The sequence below is a fragment of the Arachis ipaensis genome, chromosome B02, assembly GCF_000816755.2.
Source record: "Arachis ipaensis cultivar K30076 chromosome B02, Araip1.1, whole genome shotgun sequence".
Lineage (NCBI taxonomy): Eukaryota > Viridiplantae > Streptophyta > Magnoliopsida > Fabales > Fabaceae > Arachis > Arachis ipaensis.
In genome coordinates this window covers 7,213,174-7,235,249 of record NC_029786.2, presented here as the reverse complement: position 1 = coordinate 7,235,249, position 22,076 = coordinate 7,213,174, and the positions used below count along the sequence as shown (strand labels likewise).

General features: G+C 37.1%; 2 protein-coding genes across 2 annotated transcripts; one reads left to right on the top strand and one right to left on the bottom strand.

Moving 5' to 3' along the window:
- On the top strand, positions 1,342-2,700 carry LOC107626715. The gene is made up of 2 exons (XM_016329615.1): positions 1,342-1,737; positions 1,891-2,700. Exons 1-2 carry the CDS (start codon positions 1,342-1,344, stop codon positions 2,698-2,700), a joined length of 1,206 nt encoding a protein of 401 aa, XP_016185101.1.
- On the bottom strand, positions 18,929-21,447 carry LOC110267437 (FRIGIDA-like protein 3). Its single transcript, XM_021112993.1, has 4 exons — positions 20,500-21,447; positions 19,909-20,382; positions 19,447-19,613; positions 18,929-19,292 (listed from the first exon to the last, which is right to left on the bottom strand). Exons 1-4 carry the CDS (start codon positions 21,347-21,349, stop codon positions 19,113-19,115), a joined length of 1,671 nt encoding a protein of 556 aa, XP_020968652.1. The 5' UTR covers positions 21,350-21,447; the 3' UTR covers positions 18,929-19,112.

Here is a 22,076-nt window from a genome sequence, read left to right as displayed (position 1 = left end):
AAGGGCGGTGGTTCATCCTGCTTGTGTTGAGATGTGAGGTCTGAGGCAAGAGTATCCCGCTCGCATCCCTTCCGATCTATAGGCGAGCAGGCGCCGGTACCTGGACAGTGATCCAGGCACTATATCTCGAGGGTTCCCATATGAGAAATCCAAAGGGCGACGTCTCCATGGAGATGTGTCGGGTTGGTAGTTGAACCGACAATGTGATATCATAGCCAGTAGGGCAGGCATTCATCATATGCATTTCCTATCTGTTTGTTTTCTTTGCCGACTTGTAATTATATGCCTAATTGAATAACATGTCTAATTGCTTACTTGATCTACTTGCCTTGTATGCTTTTACTTGTGAATTACTTGCATTGTTATTAATTGTGTTTTCTACTGGGATTGAGGAGTTTCGGAAGGCGGTGACGATGGGATCGCATGGAGGATAGGATATGAAGCTTAGGATTATCTTTGGCGTCCCGGGGTCTTATATCCTACATCACTGGGCACTGTTACCATACTGAGAACCTTCGGTTCTCATACCATATCTTTGTTGTGTTTTTCAGATGCAGGTCGCAACCTATCTCGGTGAGTTACTTGGGATGGTGACAGAAGTGGAGGATCCTGGATTATTTTGGAGTCTTTTGGTTTATTATGTTTATACATCTCTCCTTTTGTACTTTGTCTTTTCCTAGAAGCCTGTATTATGAGAGAAAAACTTGTATAAGTTGTTTTTAAACTGTCAGGTTTCTGTATGGTTTTGTATATCTATATATGGCTAGCCGGCTTAAACTCCGCGAGTCGTGGCTAGTTTCCTATGATATTATATACTTATCTTTTGATATATCTTATCTGTTTCTTGTGCCTCAAGCTAGTAGCTTTGTTAGTACGTTTTGCACTTTTCAAATCCAAAATTTGAGCTATATCTTTCATCGGGCTTCTAGATATTATATTATTCTTCTATATATTATACGTATGAGCTTAGAACTATCGTAACCTCTGATTAAACTTTGCTTTACGATGCGAGGTAAGGCTTAGGCTAATTAGGGTGTTACATTTAGTGGTATCAGAGCAGTTCGTCCTCGTGAGCCTGAGGGATAGACTGATCGTGCTTCATTGCATACTCTGTGTCTTTTTTTTATGCTATTAGGTTATCTACTTGATATACGTATAGCATGCTTGTTTGTGAGTGCCTGTTTGGGATAATTGAAATACTAGGCTTTTGATATTGAGATTGATCACCTTGATATTGATTGTTTGGTGTAGACAGGAACCCTAATGGCCACTCGCGGGCGAGGTCAAACACGTACGCGAGAGAGTAGGAATGAGCAACCAACTGATAACCATGCCGAGTTCATGGCGGCCATGCCTAACTTAGTGAACACCATGGAAGCGAATGCTACTGCGACTCTGCAAGCTGTGCAGAGGCTAGGCCAACCGGTGGGAAATGGCAATGGGAATGATGAAGGGAATGCCAATGATAATGCTGAGGGTAACGGCGATAACACGGGAGGAGTTCCGATGACCTTGGCAACGTTCCTCAAGGTTCATTCGCCAACTTTCCGAGTGTCCACAAATCCTATTGAAGCAGACCACTGGTTCCAGGCTATGGAGCGTGCTTTACAGGCGCAGCATGTTCCTCTTAATCAATATGTAGAGTTTGCCGCTTATCAGCTAGCGGGAGAGGCCCAGCCCTGGTGGCAAGTTGAGTGTCATTTGCTACAGCTTCAGAACGCCGACATTCCATGGGAGGTGTTCCAAACGGCTTTCTACAGGAAATACTTCCCTGAGTCTGCAAGGGAAGCAAAGGAGATGGAGCTAATGCAGCTGAAGCAAGGTTCCATGTCTGTGGCTAAGTACACCAACAAGTCCAAAAAGCTTTGTAGGTTTTCTCGCGTGTGTCAGGGTGACCCGAAGACTTTCGAGAGCTGGAGGTGCGTTAAGTACCAAAGGGGTTTGAAGAAGAGCATTATGACTGTTGTGGCTCCTATGGAGATCCGTGTCTTCTCCGACTTGGTGAATAAGGCTAGAGTAGTGGAAGAATATGCCAAGACCGTAGCGGCATCCAAGGACACTCGTGGAGGGAGTTCTAGTCGTGGGCGTGGCAAGTATTTTTATCCGAGAGGACAAAGCTTCAAGAGAGGAGGATATACGCCTCAAGGCCAAGGGGGCTTCAGAAAGAACAATCAGAATCAGTTTCAGTATGCTAGGGGAAGAGGAAATCAGAGTAAGGATTCTCCGGATTTAGCTTGTAATCGTTGTGGACGTTTTCACCCTTATGAATCATGCAAGATTGGTTTAGGTGGTTGCTTCAAGTGTGGGTTGCCTGGCCACATTGCGAAGGATTGCCCTCGTGGGAGGAATCAGAATGCAGGCCAGAGTCAGCATCAAGGCCGAGTCTTTGCTGTGAATGCCAATGATGCTTCCAAGGCGGATCCTTTGATGAGAGGTATATGTCTAATTGGTGATAAGTCCTTAGTTGCATTATATGATACTGGAGCTTCGCATTCATTTATTTCGTTTGTTAAAGTTGAGAAATTAGGTTTGAAAGTGTCAGAGTTGCCTTTTGATCTGCATGTATATACTCCGTATCAGACAGTTATGACTAGGTCAGGTTATAGACAAGTAGGTTTTAAGCTTAAGAGTAGAGATTTTGTGCATGATTTGATCTGTTTACCAATGGTGGGGCTTGAAATGATTTTGGGGTTTGATTGATTGTCAAAAAATCGGGTTTTGTTGGATTCCTTTGAACAGACAATTCGGTTTATGCCAGAAGGAGAGAATGGAGCCGTGGTAGCTACGGGGTATTACCTGAACTCTGTAATGGTGCATTGTAGTGGGAAGGAGTGACATGGTTATATTCTGTTGGCTGCTAATGCGTTGGGTGATGCCCATAACTTAGATCAGATACCGGTGGTTAAAGATTTTCCAGAAGTGTTCCCAGAAGATATCCCTGAGTTTCCACCTCAAAGGAAAATTGAATTTGCGATCGAATTGGTGCCGGGAGTCGGGCCAATGTCGATTGCGCCTTATAGGATGGCTCCGATAGAGCTGGCAGAGCTAAAGACTCAATTGGAAGAGCTTCTGAATAAGTGGTTCATTCGACCGAGTGTATCACCGTGGGGAGCGCCAGTTTTATTGGTGAAGAAGAAAGATGGAGGAATGCGTTTGTGTGTGGATTACCAACAGTTAAATAAAGTAACAGTGAATAACAAGTACCCGCTGCCAAGAATATATGACTTGATGGATCAATTGCAAGGAGCTGGAGTATTTTCCAAGATTTATTTGAGATCCGGTTACCATCAGATAAGTGTGAAGGAAGATGATATCCCTAAGACTACGTTTAGGACACGCTATGGACACTACGAGTTTGCGGTAATGTCCTTTGGGTTAACGAATGCACCTGCTATTTTTATGGATTACATGAACAGAGTATTTCGTCCCTTTTTGGACAAATTCGTGGTGGTTTTGATAGATGATATATTAGTTTATTCTAAAACAGTGGACGAGCATGAGGAACACTTGAAGATTGTGCTGCAAATCTTGAAGGAGCGGAAGTTGTACGCTAAGTTGTCAAAGTGCGAGTTCTAGAAGGAGGAAGTAAAGTTCTTAGGCCACGTGGTGAGTAAAGGAAGAATAGCTGTAGATCCTTCTAAGGTAGAAGTGGTGATGGAATGGGAAAGACCGACGACTGTGACGGAAGTCAGGAGCTTTTTGGGTTTAGCCGAATATTACCGGAGATTTATCAAAGTATTTTCCCGGATTGCGCTACCAATGACAAAGTTGACAAGGAAAGAAGTGCCATTCGTGTGGATGTCGGAGTGTGAAGAGAGTTTTCAGACGTTAAAGCAGAGATTAACTTCAGCACCTATTTTAATCTTGCCAGAACCGCATGAACCGTTTGAAGTGTACTGTGACGCTTCCTTGAAGGGTTTGGGTTGCGTGTTGATGCAACACCGGAACGTGGTGGCTTACACATCGCGTTAGCTGAGACCGCATGAGGTGAATTACCCCACTCATGACTTGGAATTAGCGGCAATGGTGTTTGCATTAAGATTTGGAGACACCACTTGTACGGAGTAAGGTTTAGCCTCTTTTCTTATCATAAGAGTGTCAAGTATATCTTTGATAAGAAAGAGCTTAATATGCGCCAGAGGAGGTGGATGGAGTTGCTTAAAGATTATGATTTTGAGTTGAGTTATCACCCTAGAAAGGCGAACGTGGTAGCAGATGCTCTGAGTCGGAAATCTTTAACAATTGCTTGGATGAGAATCAAGGAAGAGGAGCTAGTAGATAAGTTTGTGGATCTTAAGCTGGATATTGGTGAAGTTGCCGGGAGAGCTTGTTTGAACCAGCTACAAATCTCAAGCACGTTTAAATCAGAAATACAAAGGGCTCAGCAAGATGAGCAGAAGCTTCAGCAATTGTTTCAACCTGTTGGTGATAAGAGGCGCGAAGAATTCACTAAGGATGATAAAGGGTTATGGAGATACAAGGGAAGAACTTGCATACCGGATGTTGGGAGTTTGAGGCGAGACTTGCTGTCGGAGGCTCACAACAGTGGGTTTTCTATTCATCCCGGAAGTACGAAGATGTATTATGACTTGAAGAAGATGTTCTGGTGGCCAGGGATGAAAGGTGATGTAGCAACCATGGTATCCAAGTGTTTGACTTGTCAGAAAGTGAAGATAGAGCATCAAAAGCCGTCAGGAATGCTATAACCACTTGAGATTCCTCAGTGGAAGTGGGAATGAGTTGCTATGGATTTTGTGACCGGTTTACCGAGGACTAGGTCGGGATTTGATGCGATTTGGGTGATCGTGGATCGCTTAACCAAATCCGCTCATTTTCTGCCTATCAGAGTAAACTGTTCTATGGAAGATTTAGCAAGATTGTACATCAAGGAGATAGTACGGTTGCATGGTGTGCCGTCGAGCATAGTATCGGACCGTGATCCCCGATTCACTTCAAGGTTTTGGGGATCCTTCCAAAGGGCTTTCGACACAAAGCTATGTTTCAGTACCGTATATCATCCGCAAATTGATGGACAATCGGAAAGGACTATTCAGACGTTGGAAGATATGCTAAGAGCATGTGTGTTGGATCAACCCAGGAGTTGGAATCGTTACATGCCATTGGCGGAGTTTGCATACAACAACAGTTTTCATGCGAGCATTGGGATGGCTCCGTATGAGGCTTTGTATGTACGGAAGTGCCAGTCTCCACTGTTGGTATGAATCTGGTGAAGCAAGTGTATTGGGTCCAGATGTGGTAGCAGAGACTACTGAGAAGATTAAGAGAATACGAGAAAGGATTTTGACTGCTCAGAGTTGACAAAAGAGTTATGCGGATCAGAGAAGGAAACCGTTAGAGTTTGAAGTAGGAGAACACGTATTCCTTAGGGTTACACCGACAAATGGGATTGGAAGAGCAATCAAGACCAAGAAGTTGAACCCAAGATGCATAGGACCGTTTGAGATTCTGAAGAGATTCGGGCCGGTGGCGCATCAAGTCATTTTGCCACCTCATCTATCTAACTTGCATGATGTATTCCACGTGTCACAACTCTGTAAGTACACGTCGGATGCAGCTCATATGTTGGAGCCTAAATCGGTCGAGTTGGAAGAGAATTTCACTTTCCAAGTAACACCAGTGAGGATCGATGACACTAGTGTAAAGAAGCTGCGAGGAAAGGATGTCCCATTGGTTAAAGTTGCTTGGAAGCGAGCAGGAGTAGAAGAGCACACCTGGGAATTGGAGTCTGAAATGCGAAAGGATTATCCCGAGCTTTTCTCAGGTAATTCAAATTTTGAGGACAAAATTTCTTATTTGGTGGGGAGAATGTAAGAACCGCGACTAATCAACTGGTTAATTAAGTGATTAATTGCCCAAATTAGATTCCAAAAAGTTAGAAAGAGAATTTGCAGGTTTAAAGGTGATTTTTGGACTCAGTGGGTTTTTCTGAGTCAGAAAATGTGCTTTCTGCGAAAAACCGTAAAAAACTGCGAACCGGTAGTTGAACCGGCTGAACCGATTCAAGTCTGCCCGGTACCGCATGAGAAAAAGTGAAAACCGGTGAAAACCTTAGAAAAATATTAGAAATAGAAAACCGGGCGTTAATTTTAAAGGTTTGGCCTGAAGTTGGGCCAAACGGGCTAAAAATGCTAACGAGTTGAACCGGGCCCAAGTTGGGCCCAAGCCCAACATATAAAAAGCTCTTAAGTGAATCCATTTTCAGCACAACACATAATCAAACACTACACTTGCATGCTGAAAAGGGGGAAGAAGAGAAACCCCATGGTTACTATTCATCTCAAACTTCCAAAGCTCATATCTTGAGCTAGAGAGCTCCGATCGCCGCATCGTTTACGGCTACGCGTTTCTTGTGAAGAGCTCTACAAAACCCATATAAGAAACTGGTAAGAAAAGCTCGAATCCTCCTCAGTTTCTCTCCTCAAAATTTTGGGTTTATAGGGTTTTTGATTAAATGAGTTTTGTGATTTTGGATGTTTAGGTTTGCTCTAATCCTTGCTTAGCCCTGGATTCTTGCTAGTAAATCTGTTGGAGAAGGTAAGAGCTACTAAACCCTTGTAAATTTATGTTTAATTGGAACCCTAGGTTGATTTGAGGTGATTTATATGTATATAGTTTGATTATTGTGGCTTTGGGAGCTCTTGGAACTTAGTTGTGCTTATTGGAGTGGAAGTGAAAGCTTGGAATTTTGTTGAAAGCTATTTGGCGATCAATTTGAGTTTTGGTGCATAAAGGGAATCGGCCAAGGTATGGTTTCGGTTTCCTCTATGTAGTATATAATATTCATGGACACATAGGCTAGTGCCCAATAAGATAGGTTGAACTAAAATGATGGTTGGTGTGTTAAATGTTGATGAATTGATGAATGTTGGGTTGATTTGTGATGAATTTTAATGATATGTTGTTGTTGAATGATTCTATGGATTGGAAGTTAGTTCCTTATGATAATTGTAGTGTTGTGATTTATGAAATGGTGGGTTTGATGATGATTTTGATCATAAGTGATATAGTTGATGTTGGAATTGGGAGTAATGAAATGAGAAGGAGAATGTGGTAAGGTTGGTGTATTGTGGTATAACTAGTACATTTTGATGAAAAGTGGTATTTTGAATGGCTTGATGTGATTTGGTATGGGTATGGTAATAAATTTTGGAATTTGTGAAGTTTGGTAAAATTGGGTTTTTTATGAACTTTGTACGATCATAACTTCTGCCTCGTTTTTCAAAACTGATTGAAATTTATTTAGAATTAAAGATATTTGAAAACTCTTTAAATCGATATTAAATTTGTGAAAATTAGAATTTTGTAGAGGAATTTATGATCCTTCAAAGTTGGTGTTAAAAATATGAAATTCTGCAAAGTTGCAGAATTTCATGATTTCTAATATGTGCGGGCGCACACCCTCGTGCGGACGCACACCCTGCAAATATTTTGATTTGTGCGGACGCACACACCTGTGTGCACGCACAGGTAGGGAAGTGCATTCTGTTCGCAGCGCCAGCACGGCTTGTGCGCGCACATATCCAAGGAAAAACTTCAACCTGTGCGGACGCACACGTCGGGAAGGTCAGTCTGTTGGGGGCACTGGCACAGGTTGTGCGAGTGAACAGATTTTAAAAATTTTGTCACCTATGCATACGCAAACTCCTATGCGTACGCACACATCTTAAAATCTCCTGGGCATGCGCACGCACACACCCCTGTGCGGCCGCACACGTCCTGTTTCTTAAATTTTTCTTGTTTTTCAACTATTCTACCTTCCCAACAAGGTTGTAAACTTCTAAAACACCATTTTAAGACTTATGGGCTTAATATTAAGTATTAGAACATGTGATGTAACTTAAGGGTTCTAGAACATGGTTTTATGATAAATTAGAAAACGGAGGCCTAGATTTTTGGCGTGCTGAGAATGATTTGACGTTGGGTGGAGGATAAGTGATATATGAGATAAGGAATGATGAACTTTTGACATTGGAAATTGAGTTATGAATGGACAGTGGTTGAGATGAGTCGAGGACTCGGATTGAGACGATGGATCTCTGTATATTGAAAATATTTTCTGAAAACCACTGAAATAATGTTTTTACTGAGATTATGAGACGCTATGCGCCCGGCAGGGACGGCGGTTGGATCCCGCCTGTCGAGGTAGCGGCGGCGGCGTAAGGGCGGTGGTTCGTCCCGCTTGCGTTGAGATGTGAGGTCTGAGGCAAGGGTATCCCGCTCGCATCCCTCCGGATCTATAGGCGAGCAGGCGCCGGTACCTTGACAGTGATCCAGGCACTATATCTCGGGGGTTCCCATATGAGAAATCCGAAGGGCGACGTCTCCATGGAGATGTGTCGGGTTGGCAGTTGAACCGACAATGTGATATCACAGCCAGTAGGGCAGGCATTCATCATATGCATTTCCTATCTGTTTGTTTGCTTTGTCGACTTGTAATTGTATGCCTAATTGAATAACATGTATAATTGCTTACTTGATCTACATGCCTTGTATGGTTTTACTTGTGAATTACTTGCATTGTTATTAATTGTGTTTTCTATTGGGATTGAGGAGGTTCGGAAGGCGGTGGCGATGGGATCGCATGGAGGATAGGTTGGTGAAGGCTGTGGGACAGCGGTGTTTGGTTAGAATAGAAATATCCCTTAAGATAGATCACCCAGTTTATTTATGATAAGGTTTATATTATGCTTATTTGTTTAGAATGCTCTAAGTTTGAATCTTGTGATGGATATGAAGCTTAGGATTGTCTTTGGCGTCCCGGGGTTTTATATCCTACATCATTGGGCACTATTACCATACTGAGAACCTCCGGTTCTCATACCATATCTTTGTTGTGTTTTTCAGATGCAGGTCGCAACCTACCTCGGTGAGTTGCTTGGGATGGTGACAGAAGCGGAGGATCCTGGATTATTTTGGAGTCTTTTGGTTTATTATGTTTATACATCTCTCCTTTTGTACTTTGTCTTTGCCTAGAGGCTTGTATTATGAGAGAAAAATTTGTATAAGCTGTTTTTAAACTGTCAGATTTCTGTATGGTTCTGTATATCTATATATGGCTAGCCGGCTTAAACTCCGCGAGTCGTGCCTAGTTTCCTATGATATTATATACTTATCTTTTGATATATCTTATCTGTTTCTTGTGCCTCAAGCTAGTAGCTTCGTTAGTACGTTTTGCGCTTTTCAAATCCAAAATTTGAGCTATATCTTTCATCGGGCTTCTAGATATTATATTATTCTTCTATATATTATACGTATGAGCTTAGAACTATCGTAACCTCTGATTAACCTTTGCTTTACGACGCGAGGTAAGGCTTAGGCTAATTAGGGTGTTACAATAATGATGTTTATTTTGACTTTCATGCTAATGTGTGCTATGTAAAATCTTAGGAAACTCACAAAATTCTACACAATAAAGCTCCTAGGCATGGCGTTTATGAATTTGAAAATGTAGTTGTTACAAAAAATAATCAATTAGCTCCTATTTCAGCTTTTAATTTTCCTAAAGCCTTTGTTGCTAAATGTAATGAGTATTCCTTATGGCATAAAAGGCTTGGACATCCAGCCCCAAAAATTGTAATATATGTGATGAAACACTGTAATTTGTCTCCACCTACTTTGAATTCAATAAAGACACCACTTTGTGATTCTTGTTACATGGCTAAAATTCATTTACTCTCTTTTCAATTAGATTCATATAAGTATACTACTCCGTTAGAGATGGTTTACACTGACATTTGGAGGCCATCCCCTGTTACCTCTTATCATGGTTTTCGATACTATATTACTTTTATTGATTTCTTTACTCGATATACTTCAATTTTCTTGCTCAGAACTAAATCTCAAGCTTTTGCAGCATTTTTACAATTCAAAACACAGACGCAAAATTACACTGGTTTAAGAATTAAGAGTTTATAATCAGATCATGGAAGGGAGTATCTTTCTAATAAAATTACCTCATATCTTGTTACACAAGGGATATCCTGTCATTTCTCTTGCCCATACACACACCAACAAAATGGTAGGCAGAGAGAAAATATCGACACATTACTGAAACAGGTCTTGCTATATTAGCAAATGCATCTATTCCTCTCTTACATTGGGATGATGCTTTTCTCAGTGTTGTTTATCTTATTAATTGTTTGCCTTCTACTAATACTTCTTCTTTGTCACCATATGAATTGTTACATAAAGTCTCTCATGATTATTCTTTTCTGAAAATTTATGGATGTGCATGTTTTCCATTTCTTAAACCTTATGATGTGCATAAACTTGATTTTAAATCTCAACTTTTTATATTTTTAGGCTATGCGTCCAACCATAAGGGCTACAAGTGTTTAACATCTAATGGCAAATTAGTAATCACAAGACATGTTATCTTTGATGAGAGTAGGTTCCCTTACACTGAGATGTTCCCTCATCCACCAAATTCTTCTAAAGTTCAATTCTCACATACTCTCTCCATTCATTTAATTTCACCTCCCATGCCATTCCTCTCCACCAAATACAAGTAATACCTCATTTTTGAATCCTTCATTATCTACTGATGTCTCACCTTCTAGTGATTATAATCCATCTAATCCAAGTCAGGGCCCTAGCATAAATTCGGATACTAGTAATCTAGCTTCTCAAGCTAATGCTAGTAATTCCTCTCGATACTCTACTGACAATATCAATTCTACTACTTCTTTTCACCCAAAAAATACTAGTGCTTCTATTCCTTTATACCAATCTTTGCACAAGGACAGCATCGCCATCTTAGGGTTAGAAATTCAGTTTGGAACTCTTCCTCCCTCATCTCATTCCTCTAACATACACAAAATGCAAACTAGATCCAAATTTGGGATTTTCAAACCAAAATTATTTTCAACTATTTCTTGTGCACCCTTAGATCTTCTTAATAATATACCAACTTCTATAGAAAAAGCCTTATTAGCACCCCACTGATAAGTCACTATTTTATGATATATTTTGGACTGAATTGAATAGATTTTGTTAACTATTCTCACACTTATTCATGTAAATTGCATGTTTTTCATTTCCTTCCTAATTTTGTGCTATGATTGAAAACATGCTTCCTAGGCCTTAAAATTGTTAATTTTTAATTCTCCATTATTACCATTCGATGTCGTGATGTGTTTGTTAAGTGTTTTCAGGTTTACAGGGCATGAATGGCTTAAAGGATGAAGATGAAGCATGTTAGAGTGGAAGGAACACAAGCAACTAAAGAAATGAGAAGCGAGGAGCGACGCGCACGTATGGCTGACGCGTGCGTGTGATCCAGAGCATCTTTCAGCGACCCGTACGCGTGATAGAGCGTCACGTGCTGCACTTAACAGAACTCGCTGGGGCGATTTATGGGCTGATTTGGACCCAGTTTCAAGCCCGAAAACACAAACTAGAGACTGGGATGGTGCTGAGACTGAAGACACTTCACTTTTCACTTTAGTTTTAGTTTTTTAGTTTTCGAATTCTAGAGAGAGAAACACTTACTTTTCTCTAGGGTTTTGATGTTCTTAGTTTTGCTTTGGATTGAATTTTGAGAGAGCTGCTACTACCTTCAATTGGAGTCATTATCTTTACAATTTTCTCTCCAATAACTCAATTACTCTTTTCCATTTAATTGCTTTGAATTCATGTTTAGATCTTATTATTTTGAATTTTATTAATGCATTGAAGTATTTTTATGTTTATCTTTATTGCTTGTTTGATTCTTGTTGATCATTGTTAGCGCAAATTTTAATTTAATTAACTTCTCGTAATTATCATGTCTTTTATTTACTCCTATTATGTGTTTATGAAAATGGCATTCATGTTAATGGCTTAAAGCTCCCAACTTGGTTGGGGGTTGATAATTGAAAACCCTTGAGTTGTGATACTCAAGTATTAATCTGTAAGTGGGAATCATTGGGTAACTCAATTTTCACCAATTCTAGTCCTTCCCCACGAAGTGACTAGGACTTGTGAGTCAGAGTTAGTGACAACCACTTGACTTTCCTTCAATTGTTAGAGAATAACTAAGTGGAAGTAATGAACCTTTACTATTATACTTGAAAAAGACAACAAGGATAGAAACTCCAATTCTCTCCCCTGACCAAGGCCTTTTATTTTAAATACATATCACCTCTTGTTATTTGCTCATTGCTTTAATTTCTAGTTTCTTTATTTTTCCGTTCTCAAGTTCAGAAAATATTCAGAAAAATACTAACCAATAATTTGCATCCTGTGTCAACTCTTAGGGAAACGACTCGGGATTCTACTCCCGGTTATTTATTATTAACTGTGACACAATTTAAATTGATAGTGAAAATTTCGTCGGTTAAGATTGTACTTGCAACGCTGTTTTAGAAAATATTTTTCAGGAATTCTTAACCAGCATTTTTCCTCCCATCACCCACTGGAAATAGATATGTTGGAAGAGCTTAATGCTCTTTATAAAAAACAAACGTGGTCCTTGTTACCCATGTTCCTGACCAAAGAATTATAGGTTGTAGATGGGTGTATGCCATCAAGAGACACCCAAACGGTACCATCCTTAAATACAAAGCATGATTGGTTGCTAAGGGTAATCATCAAATTAAAGGCATTGACTTTGATCAAGTCTTTGCACCAGTGTTAAAACCAGCAACTATTAGGATTATTCTCTCCATTACTCTCTCTTATAAATGGATTATTCATCAATTTAATTTTAATAATGCTTTTTTGAATGGTGATTTGTATGAATTAGTTCTTATGAAGCAACCTTTAAGCTTCCATCAAGGTGATTTTTCTCAAGTTTGTAGGTTAAATAAATTATTATATGGATTACGACAGGCCCAAGGGCCTGGTTTATTAAGTTGGCAGTAACATTATCCTCTTTTGGCTTTTCAAATACAAGGCCAGATCCTTCACTTTTTATTAAAAAATTAGGTAATCTTCAACTCTTTCTTCTTGTATATGTTGATGATATACTCATAACGGATAATGACCCTAATGCTATTAGTTCAACTATTACTCAATTGAATGATATATTCTCTTTAAAAGTCCTTGGTGAGTTTAGTTATTTTCTTGGTATTGAGACTACAAAACTCTTATCAGGAGTTATTCATTTGTCACAAACAAAATATATTAGTGACCTTTTAAAGAAAGTTGGCATGGATGATTCAAAGGGTGTTCCGACACCAATGTTCTCCACTACTAAGTTGACAAGTCAAGGGGCTGCGTTGTTTGAGAACCCTTCACTTTATAAATCAATTGTAGGATTTTTGCAATATGCCATTCTTACCAGACTTGAAATTGCATATTCTGTTAATAAAGTTAGCCAATTTATGCATTCTCTTCTGGTTCCTCATTGGAAATGTGTGAAGAGAATACTTAGATACTTGGCTCGCTCTATCCATCAGGGGGTTAATTTTTCATTCTAGCACTGATTTTGGCTTGTTTGCCTTTTCAGATTCTGATAGGGCATCCGATCTTGATGACAGACGATCAACTTGTGGTTATTATGTCTACATGGGTTCCAATTTGATAGCTTGGTCGAGTAAGAAACAGGCTTCAATCAACAAGTCCAGCACTGAAGTTGAGTATAGGGGGCTAGCTGTTGTGGATACTGAGTTAATTTGGGTTCAAAACCTTCTCAAGGAACTTCACATATCATCATCAGGCATTCCAGTTCTCTACTGTGACAATATCAGCACTGTTCTTTTTGCAGCAAACCCAATATTACACAGTTGCACCAAGTATTTTGAGATCAATTTACACTTTGTTAGGGAGAGAGTTAACCAAAATCAACTAAAGGTGGTGCATATAAGTGTTGTTGATCAAGTGGCTGACATATTTACTAAGCCGTTAACGGCTAATCCCTTTGAAAAATTTAAGTCCAAACTTAAGGTAATTTTCAAAATTCCCCTGAGTTTGAGGGGGCGTCATGAGGACAAGTGTGATAATGAACTAATTGAAAGAACTATGTGTCAATATGAAGCAATAACTTGATCAACATGCAAGTTTGTTAGAGTGCCTTTGGTTTAGTTTGTTAGAGTCTTATGCATGTATAGATTTGTTGGTCCAGCTGTAATTAGTTAGTGATTAGTTTCGGAGAGTTTGTTAAAGTTTTGCATGGGTCTTGTGGTTTAATCTCTCTTATATAAAGCATGTCAGGTTATTGTTGAACTTAAACTTGATTCACATTTTCAATACAATTCTTCTACGTTTCTGATTCATGCTCTCTCTTCTAAAACACCTTCACTCTCTAATTCTCATTAATACACAATTCACATGAGTATTGCAAAATGAAAATAGAAAGGCTTCATAAAGCAAGTCAATACATGACTGTAAAATCATGTATTCAGTAAGTTGGTGACAAATTCAAAGCTTTCAATTTGCTGATCATATTTGACATATGAGGCAGCCATTCACATAACCTGTATTAATCCTTGTTTGATAGAACAGGTAATACCTTAGACACAATCAGTTACAAGTCAGTGAGAACTCTAGACCCTATCTTATTTGCGTTCAAAGTAACAATCCACCAATTAAGATTTATAAGACTGGCTAATAAGTTATCAAGTTAACAAGTTAATAAGATCAAGAACATGTCAAAACAAATTAATAATCAAAACTAAAATATAACAACACAAGTTAATAATCAAAACAAGTTAATACAGCAAACGAACAACAAAACAAAAACTTAAAGTCTGGAACAGCAACCTAATAATTAAAACAACAACAAACTAAAACAATAACTAAAAATCAACAGATGAGGGAAAGGAGCTGGAGTTTTATAACTCGATGGAGATGGCTGAACAAAGGGTTGAGCAGCGGTGGAACGACGTCTGAACAGAGGCTGAACAGTGGCGTTGCAACAACGTTGGAGAAGCGTGGCCGGTGGTGGTGGCTAGATTGGTTGAAGAACGACGACGAGATGGAGGGTGGTGCGTCGCGGAACTGGAGCAGAGGAGGGTGGAGTGTCGCAAAATTGGAGCAGAGAAGGACTGGAGCACGGTGAAACAGAGTTGGCACGGCAGAACAGTGGCTGCGCGATGGAGGAATGACGTGAGATGATTTGCAGTGGAGACGGCGGCTTCAAGCAGTGGTGGAGACGACCGTAGTAGGAAATACAGCTTCAAACAGTTGCAACGGCGATGGTGACACGACGATGGCTGGACGAAGCAAGTGTGGGAATGAGGAAGGAGCTGGAATGGGGATTAGGGTGCTCAAGGAAGAGGATTAGGGTTTTGGCCTTCTATGCTTTCCCCTTCAATGTTATTGTTTTATTTTTTTTAGAGAAAAGGACAAATAGGTCCTTGACCTTTTGATTCCAAATATTTAAGTTTTTGAGGATTTGAAAATACATTTAAGTCCCTGACATATCGATCCCTAATGTTCATTTGGGTCTGTCAGAATCAACAGAAAATTCAAACGTGACTCCCATTGTACTAACCTGGTTGATACGAATGCACACGTGAGAGAGTTTTTAAAATTGGACAAATTAAACTCAGGGATCGATGTATCCAGATTTTGAAGATGTCAGTAACTTAATTGTATTTTTAAATCCTCAATGACTTAAATGTCTGCGTACCAAAAAATCAGGGATCGATTTATCCTTTTTTTTTTTTAATTAATGAAGTAATGAACGAAACGGCGTCGTTTTCTTTTAAACTGTGAAAACCAACCGACGACTGACCAATGTTTGGCCGATTCAACAATTCAATTACAATTTACAATTTTTAAAATTGGTGGTTATAATTTTTTATTGAACTGCAATTTTTATCGATTTTCAGAACCCTGATATTTTGACTATTTTCAATTGTTTCTTTCATTTTTTTTTTATTTGTTAGGAGAACTACTCTTACTACTCTTATGTAGTTTATAGAACAACTTTTTAATTCCGTCTTCAATGAATGCCATTCAACCTTTCAAAAAAGGAAAATCGCTCTTTACCCTAAAAGAGATAGTAATCACTTGAATACTTTGCTTTTGAATGATGTTAGATTTAATTATTTTGAAGATCTTCATATATATAATGTGTATATGGAATGATAAAAAAATTGATTTAAAAAATTTAGATCATATATGACGCTTTTATTTTTAAAATGGATGCAAAAATGGGTGTTTTATAAAGAATAAAGTTCTACATTTAAGTTATAGCCTAACCAAGTTTAACCAAATATTTTAAATTAACATGTGCACATTTTACTGTCGTTACTTCTTCTTCTTCTTCTTTTAAATTTGCGCATGCAACTTCTTTCTTTTTCGTTATCTTTCTCTTTCGTTATCGTCATCACCAACAATACCAATATTTTGCTAACATCTTTATTGGTTCTAATTTTTTCTGGTGCCATCATTAAATAATTTCGATTCATTTCTTAGTTTATTTGAGGTTCATTTAGATTCATAAATAAATTTGATGTGTTTTTGTTGATGATTGAGTATTTTTGACTGCTTGTTTAAATATGAACTAATTTCGATTCATTTGTCAATTAATTGAGATTCACTTGATGCTGCTGATAAGTATTGACAAAATTTTTTATTCCTTAAGTAATTTCGGTTCATTTTTTAATTTAACTGAGGTTCATTTGAATCTAGAAATGAATTCGATATGTTTTTGTTGATGATTGAGTCTTTTTGACTACTTATTCAAATATGAATTGATTTTGATTCATTTGTATGTTAATTGAGGTTCACTTGATGCTGTGATAAGTATTGACCAAAATTTTTATTCCTTAAGTAATTTCAGTTCATATTTTAATTTAATTGAGGTTCATTTGGATCCAAAAATGAATTCGTGTGTTTTTGTTGATGATTGAGTCTTTTTGACTGCTTGTTTAAATTTGAACTAATTTCGGTTCATTTGTGTGTTAATTGAGTTTCACTTTATGCTGCTAATAAGTATTGACCAAATTTTTTATTTCTTAAGTAATTTTGGTTCATTTCTTAGTTTAATTGAGGTTCTTTTGGATTCAAAAATGAATTCGATATGTTTTTGTTAATGATTGAGTTTTTTTGACTGCTTGTTTAAATTTGAACTAATTTTAGTTCATTTATGTGTTAATTGAGGTTTACTTTATGCTGCTGATAAATATTGACCAAATTTGTTAGCAAAAAATAATGAGATTATTCATTATCACTTTATTCAAGTGCATTAGATTCTATTCCATTTCATTCAATTTGTCTTAAAAGTCATCCTAACTTTTGGGACAAATTGTTCGTCGACAACATACTTATACAGTAAATAAACTGAAATATTATTATAACAACACCATTGTGTAATAACAAATGAACCGAAAATTATGCATTTTATAAACTCAGAAACTCCTGTAATTTCGGTACATTTGGTCTCATTATCCTGTACAATTCAAAACTCTTCTTCCTTCTCCTTCTTATCTTTCGCTTTGTCTTCTTCTTTTTTTCATCTTTTTTCTTCATCTTCTCATTCTTATTTTATTTTCTCAAATTTTTTTTATTTACTCTCTTTTGAGAAATAAAATTAAAAAAAAAGAAGAAAATAACAAATAAAAAAAAGAATAAAATGACTGTAATAACATGAAAAAAAAGAGGAGGAGAAGAAACAAAAATAAAATGCAGCAACAACATCACTAATAAAAGGAGAGGAGGTGCACGAAGAACAAACATAAAGTGCGGGGTTTCGTTTATATTAGTGAAACGCGTGTGTATACACTACGTATAATGAAAGTAATTTTTGTTAAATTTAGACCAATTCAATTAGATTTAGTTAAAAAAAAATGTTTAGATATGTAGCTGCTCTCTTTTATAAATTAAAATAGAGGAATAAAAGATATGAACAATGAAAATTCTTAGAATCAAAAAGTGTTAGGTTAACTTTATTTTTCTTTCTTGTTTACTCTATCCAACACGGAAAGTAGGTTGGAATTTAATACTTAGCGGAGTATGGGTAATAATTATTATGTCCTATTAAATCATTTTATATTTCCATTGACTACTACTATAAATAGCAATAGCACTGGCCAAAAAGGCATCCCAAATTCGAGGGCCTTAAATAAAGAGATACTAGTTTGTTTTAGTTTCTCTTTTCTGAGATTGATTTTATATACCATTTGGTTTGATATCAATAGTATTTGGATATATTTGGTATGAATTTGTGTGGTTGGTTATCATTTCCATTTTGATTTCTCTTTCTTTTTTTGAAATATTTGATCATGATAAATTATACCTATTTTTAAATTTGCCATATTTTATAATAAAATATTTAGTTGCTGTTTTGTTTATGGATGTATGTAAACTTTAGTCGAACCACTTAAAATCTCTTGTACCAATATTATTTTTTATGTTTTCGGTCTAATTCATATCTTCTAAAATCCTAACAAAATGCATGCAATTCCATTGGGAGTAAAAAAAGTTTACAAAAGGTTTTTCTTATGTTTTTTGTGACCACTGAAAAGTGTTTTTCTGTCCCAACAAATTGCATATTCCTACATGCACTCAGTTCTTCCTTATCAAAAATTTTTAGCATTATGTGATTTCTAAAAGAGAAATTTTAGAGAACTAATTATAGCATAAGCCAACTCAATTAATTACCATGTTTTGAGGTACTGAAACAGAGATTGGAAGACTGAGACTCAGTATCATGTTTGTTGATTTAGAGACTAATACTAAATTTTCTGTCTCTGTCTCCAAAATTTCAATATTTCAGTACCTCCAAAAAATAGGAACATAGGGAACTAAAATTTTTAGAGATAGAGACTGAAATTTTAATAACATTTTATACCTAAAATACCCTCATTTCAATTTTACCATTTGTGCAAATTAAAATAGAATTTTATTCTTGTTTCAATTTCTGTCTCCCACTTTGCACCAAATAGAATACTGAGATTTATTTCAATTTCTGTCTCTTTAGTCTCTGTCTCTCAGTCTCAGTCTTTCCGTCTCTGTCTCTCCACCAAACGCTATCTAATTCACCATACTTCAAGTTGGTTTCCTAGCAGAATCTTTTCTAAAAAATTTGTCTATTAAGCTTTACAAAAGGTACAAATCCTCCATGAATTCATGGGCTCATGCAAAAAGAAAATGACTTCTCTATCTAACCATAACAATTGGCATACCTAATTATTGTGGCTACTAAATAAAAAAAGCTGAGCTTACAAAAGGTATTGTAAATTTTTTTTTATAGAGGCCATTATAATAATTCTCTTAAGCTTTTCTACCTCTAGGATGCGATCTTGAATCTCTTTAACCAGATCTTCACATTCTTGGTTGTTCTCCGAAATGCACTGCAGAACAGTTTTGAGGCTTGTGATTTCTTGTTTTGCGGCTCTGATCTGAGTCCAGGTTCAACATGTCAGTTAGCATGCAAAGCAACCATAGAACACAAAATAATGAAATACAATTTCATGCAACATATAAAATACACAAACAGGTTTTATGTTCTAAATTTTAATCTTGTTACACTTGAAAATAGAAGAAAAAACAAACCTTACTAGACTTAGGTTCCTTGCAACTGCTCTCACATGTCAATTTTGCCTTGTTCACATGTGCTCGAAAGAGATCAGCCGCTAGATTCTTCTCTGCCAAGTCATATGCACAAATGAATCCGACAGCTTCGATATACTGCTCATTCTTGATAAGATTCTCAACAAAATCTGCGTGAAAGCAAGAACAATGCATTTCATAAAAAAGAACCAGTGCATTGTGCATGCATAGTTCAAGCCATAAAAGAATATCATAAAGAGAAAACCAGTTCTAGTTACCATAACTAAGCAGAAGGAACTGTACAGAATCAACCTCAGATTAAATAGAAAAATGGCAGGCAACAACATACATAAAAAGGGATCTTAAGTTCATTTCTAAAAGCTAAACTAGAATCAGATTCAATTTCATATGAATAAGCTACCCTTAATCTTGGCAACTGAACAAAATAGTTTTCAATCAACATACCAGAGATTTTATCTGCGAAACCAATCATCCGGAAGAGCTCAATAGATGGCTTGTGGTGAGCAACAATTTCAAAAAGCTTTAAAACTTCATCTTCATCAAAGGAGGAAACTAGTTTATAAATTGACAAGATCATTAGGAAACTCAGAACCGCCAATGAATTGTCAGTACTTAATCTCATATTAGCTTTCATATTTAGAGCAAGCTCCATTGCCTCCTCTCTAACATGAGATTCAATATCTGGTGAGATTTTCATCAGCTGCTCGAGAAGGAAGATGTGGTTATTATCTATAGCCATGGCTTGATCTCCCTTCTTATCATGTGAATCCATAGGATCCTTCATTATATCCAAAATGACTTTTGCTGGATCCGATGATGACCGGAGAACATCTAAAATGTCAGTATCATTTGGCTCGCTTGCGAAAAGTCGAAAACTCCCTTCATCAGTAGAAGACTGATTATCTGTGTAATTTGCAACTGTAGTGCTGTGATGTTAAGACACTTAACCAAGGATACAATATACTAAGATTTTCTGCATTGGAAAGACATTTGAAACGGTGTTCAAAACAAACTAAAAACAAGCACATTTTTTACCTTCTTGTTTTTGCTCTCTGAATGATTTTACAGATGCTTCATGCTGCATCATTTTAACCTCAAGCTCCTTCAATTGAGCTTCAACTTGCTTCTCTTTGAATAGGATCTCGTTCAATTTGCTTTCATACTTCTTCCTGATTGATTCAACTTCCTCCAATTGGCCTTCAAATTGCTTCTCTTTTGAATCGAGTTTCTTCATTCGTTCTTCAATTTGCCTCTTCTGTCCCTCAATGCCTCTTTGCACCCCTTCATATTCTTTCTTTTTTACCTCAACATTTGAAGAATACGAACTCAGTTGTCCTTGAATATAATCAAATTGTTTCTTCTTGTTTTCAAGCTTTTCCGACATCTCCTCAATATCTTTCTCTAGCAAGTGAAATTTCTTCTTTACAGCTTCTCTCTTCTTTTGGCATTCCTCTAAATACCGATCCGATAATGATATCTCTTTTTCTTTCAAATGTGGTTTAGAAGTTTCTTTCTCTTTCAAAGGGAATGAGTTATGTTTTGGAAGATTTTCCGACTTCTTTAATTTCTTGGCCTTCTGCACATAGTTTAGGGAACCATACCTCGTAACAGTCAGGGGAAACAGATCAGCATCGTCACAGTCGATTATATTTCGTTTCTGAGGTTTAGGAATATCCTTTTGAACAGAGCTATCATTTTTACTGTTGGATTTTGCTAAACTAGAATTCAGAGCTAAGCGTGATGACAAAGGAATATTGTCATTATTATCAGACTCTTCAGAATTCGAGCTGTTAACAGCAGCATCAAGGATTTTATCCTTCATTTTCAATTTAGTACTCACTGGATAATCATCATCTGAATCATAAGAAAGAGAAGCTAGAGACATTTTCCTGATCTGAAAGAAGTTTAGTCTCTCTCTCTCTTAGGCCGTGTTTGAAACTACATACAGAGACAGAAATACAAAGTAAGGGAAAGAAGGACAAAAACAAAAACGAAATTGTATTTTGTATCATATTCAGTTATAATTTATAAACTTATAATAGCATAGACAAGAAAAAATGTGGATTCATCATTTTTCTTATTTTTTATGACTCTCTATTTCTGTTTTAATCGCTCTAAATTTAACTTGCAATAACTTGCAATAGGGAACTTCACAGGCCAGTGACAGTGTACATGCAAAACCCTCAGATAAAAAACCGGAAAAAAAAATTATTAAGAAAGTCCTATAGCAATGAAATAGTTCCAAACCAAAAAAATGGCATGAAAAAAAAAATCACATTATTTATGATCTATATCGCACTTCATACTTCATAGTACATGCAGAACTAATGAAGCAATGTACAAAGAATGAAAGCTAAATAAGTAAATAATTCATGATATATATAAAAGAATGAAAAATCAAATTGTGAAGCATGAAAAAATGGAGTTAGTTACCTAGCTTGAAGAGTAAAACTGGAAGATGAAAGGTAATAAGAAGGGCAAGATGTAAATGGTTTTGAAACGGCGTGAGAAAGAGTCAAACAACTTAGCAAAGAAGGTTCTACTTCCGTTTCTACTGGCTCCACGTCCAACTTCATTTAAAAGCGGATTTTAATAACTAGAACTTTTTATTT

Coding starts and splice junctions, on each gene's coding strand:
- LOC107626715 (XM_016329615.1), top strand. CDS start 1,342: ATGGCGGCCATGCCTAACTTAGTGAACACCATGGAAGCGAATGCTACT. Junction 1,738..1,890: donor ACGCCGACATTCCATGGGAG/GTGTTCCAAACG, acceptor CGCGTGTGTCAG/GGTGACCCGAAGACTTTCGA.
- LOC110267437 (XM_021112993.1), bottom strand. CDS start 21,349: ATGTCTCTAGCTTCTCTTTCTTATGATTCAGATGATGATTATCCAGTG. Junction 19,614..19,908: donor TTTCGCAGATAAAATCTCTG/GTATGTTGATTG, acceptor GCTTTCACGCAG/ATTTTGTTGAGAATCTTATC. Junction 19,293..19,446: donor AGGAACCTAAGTCTAGTAAG/GTTTGTTTTTTC, acceptor ACCTGGACTCAG/ATCAGAGCCGCAAAACAAGA.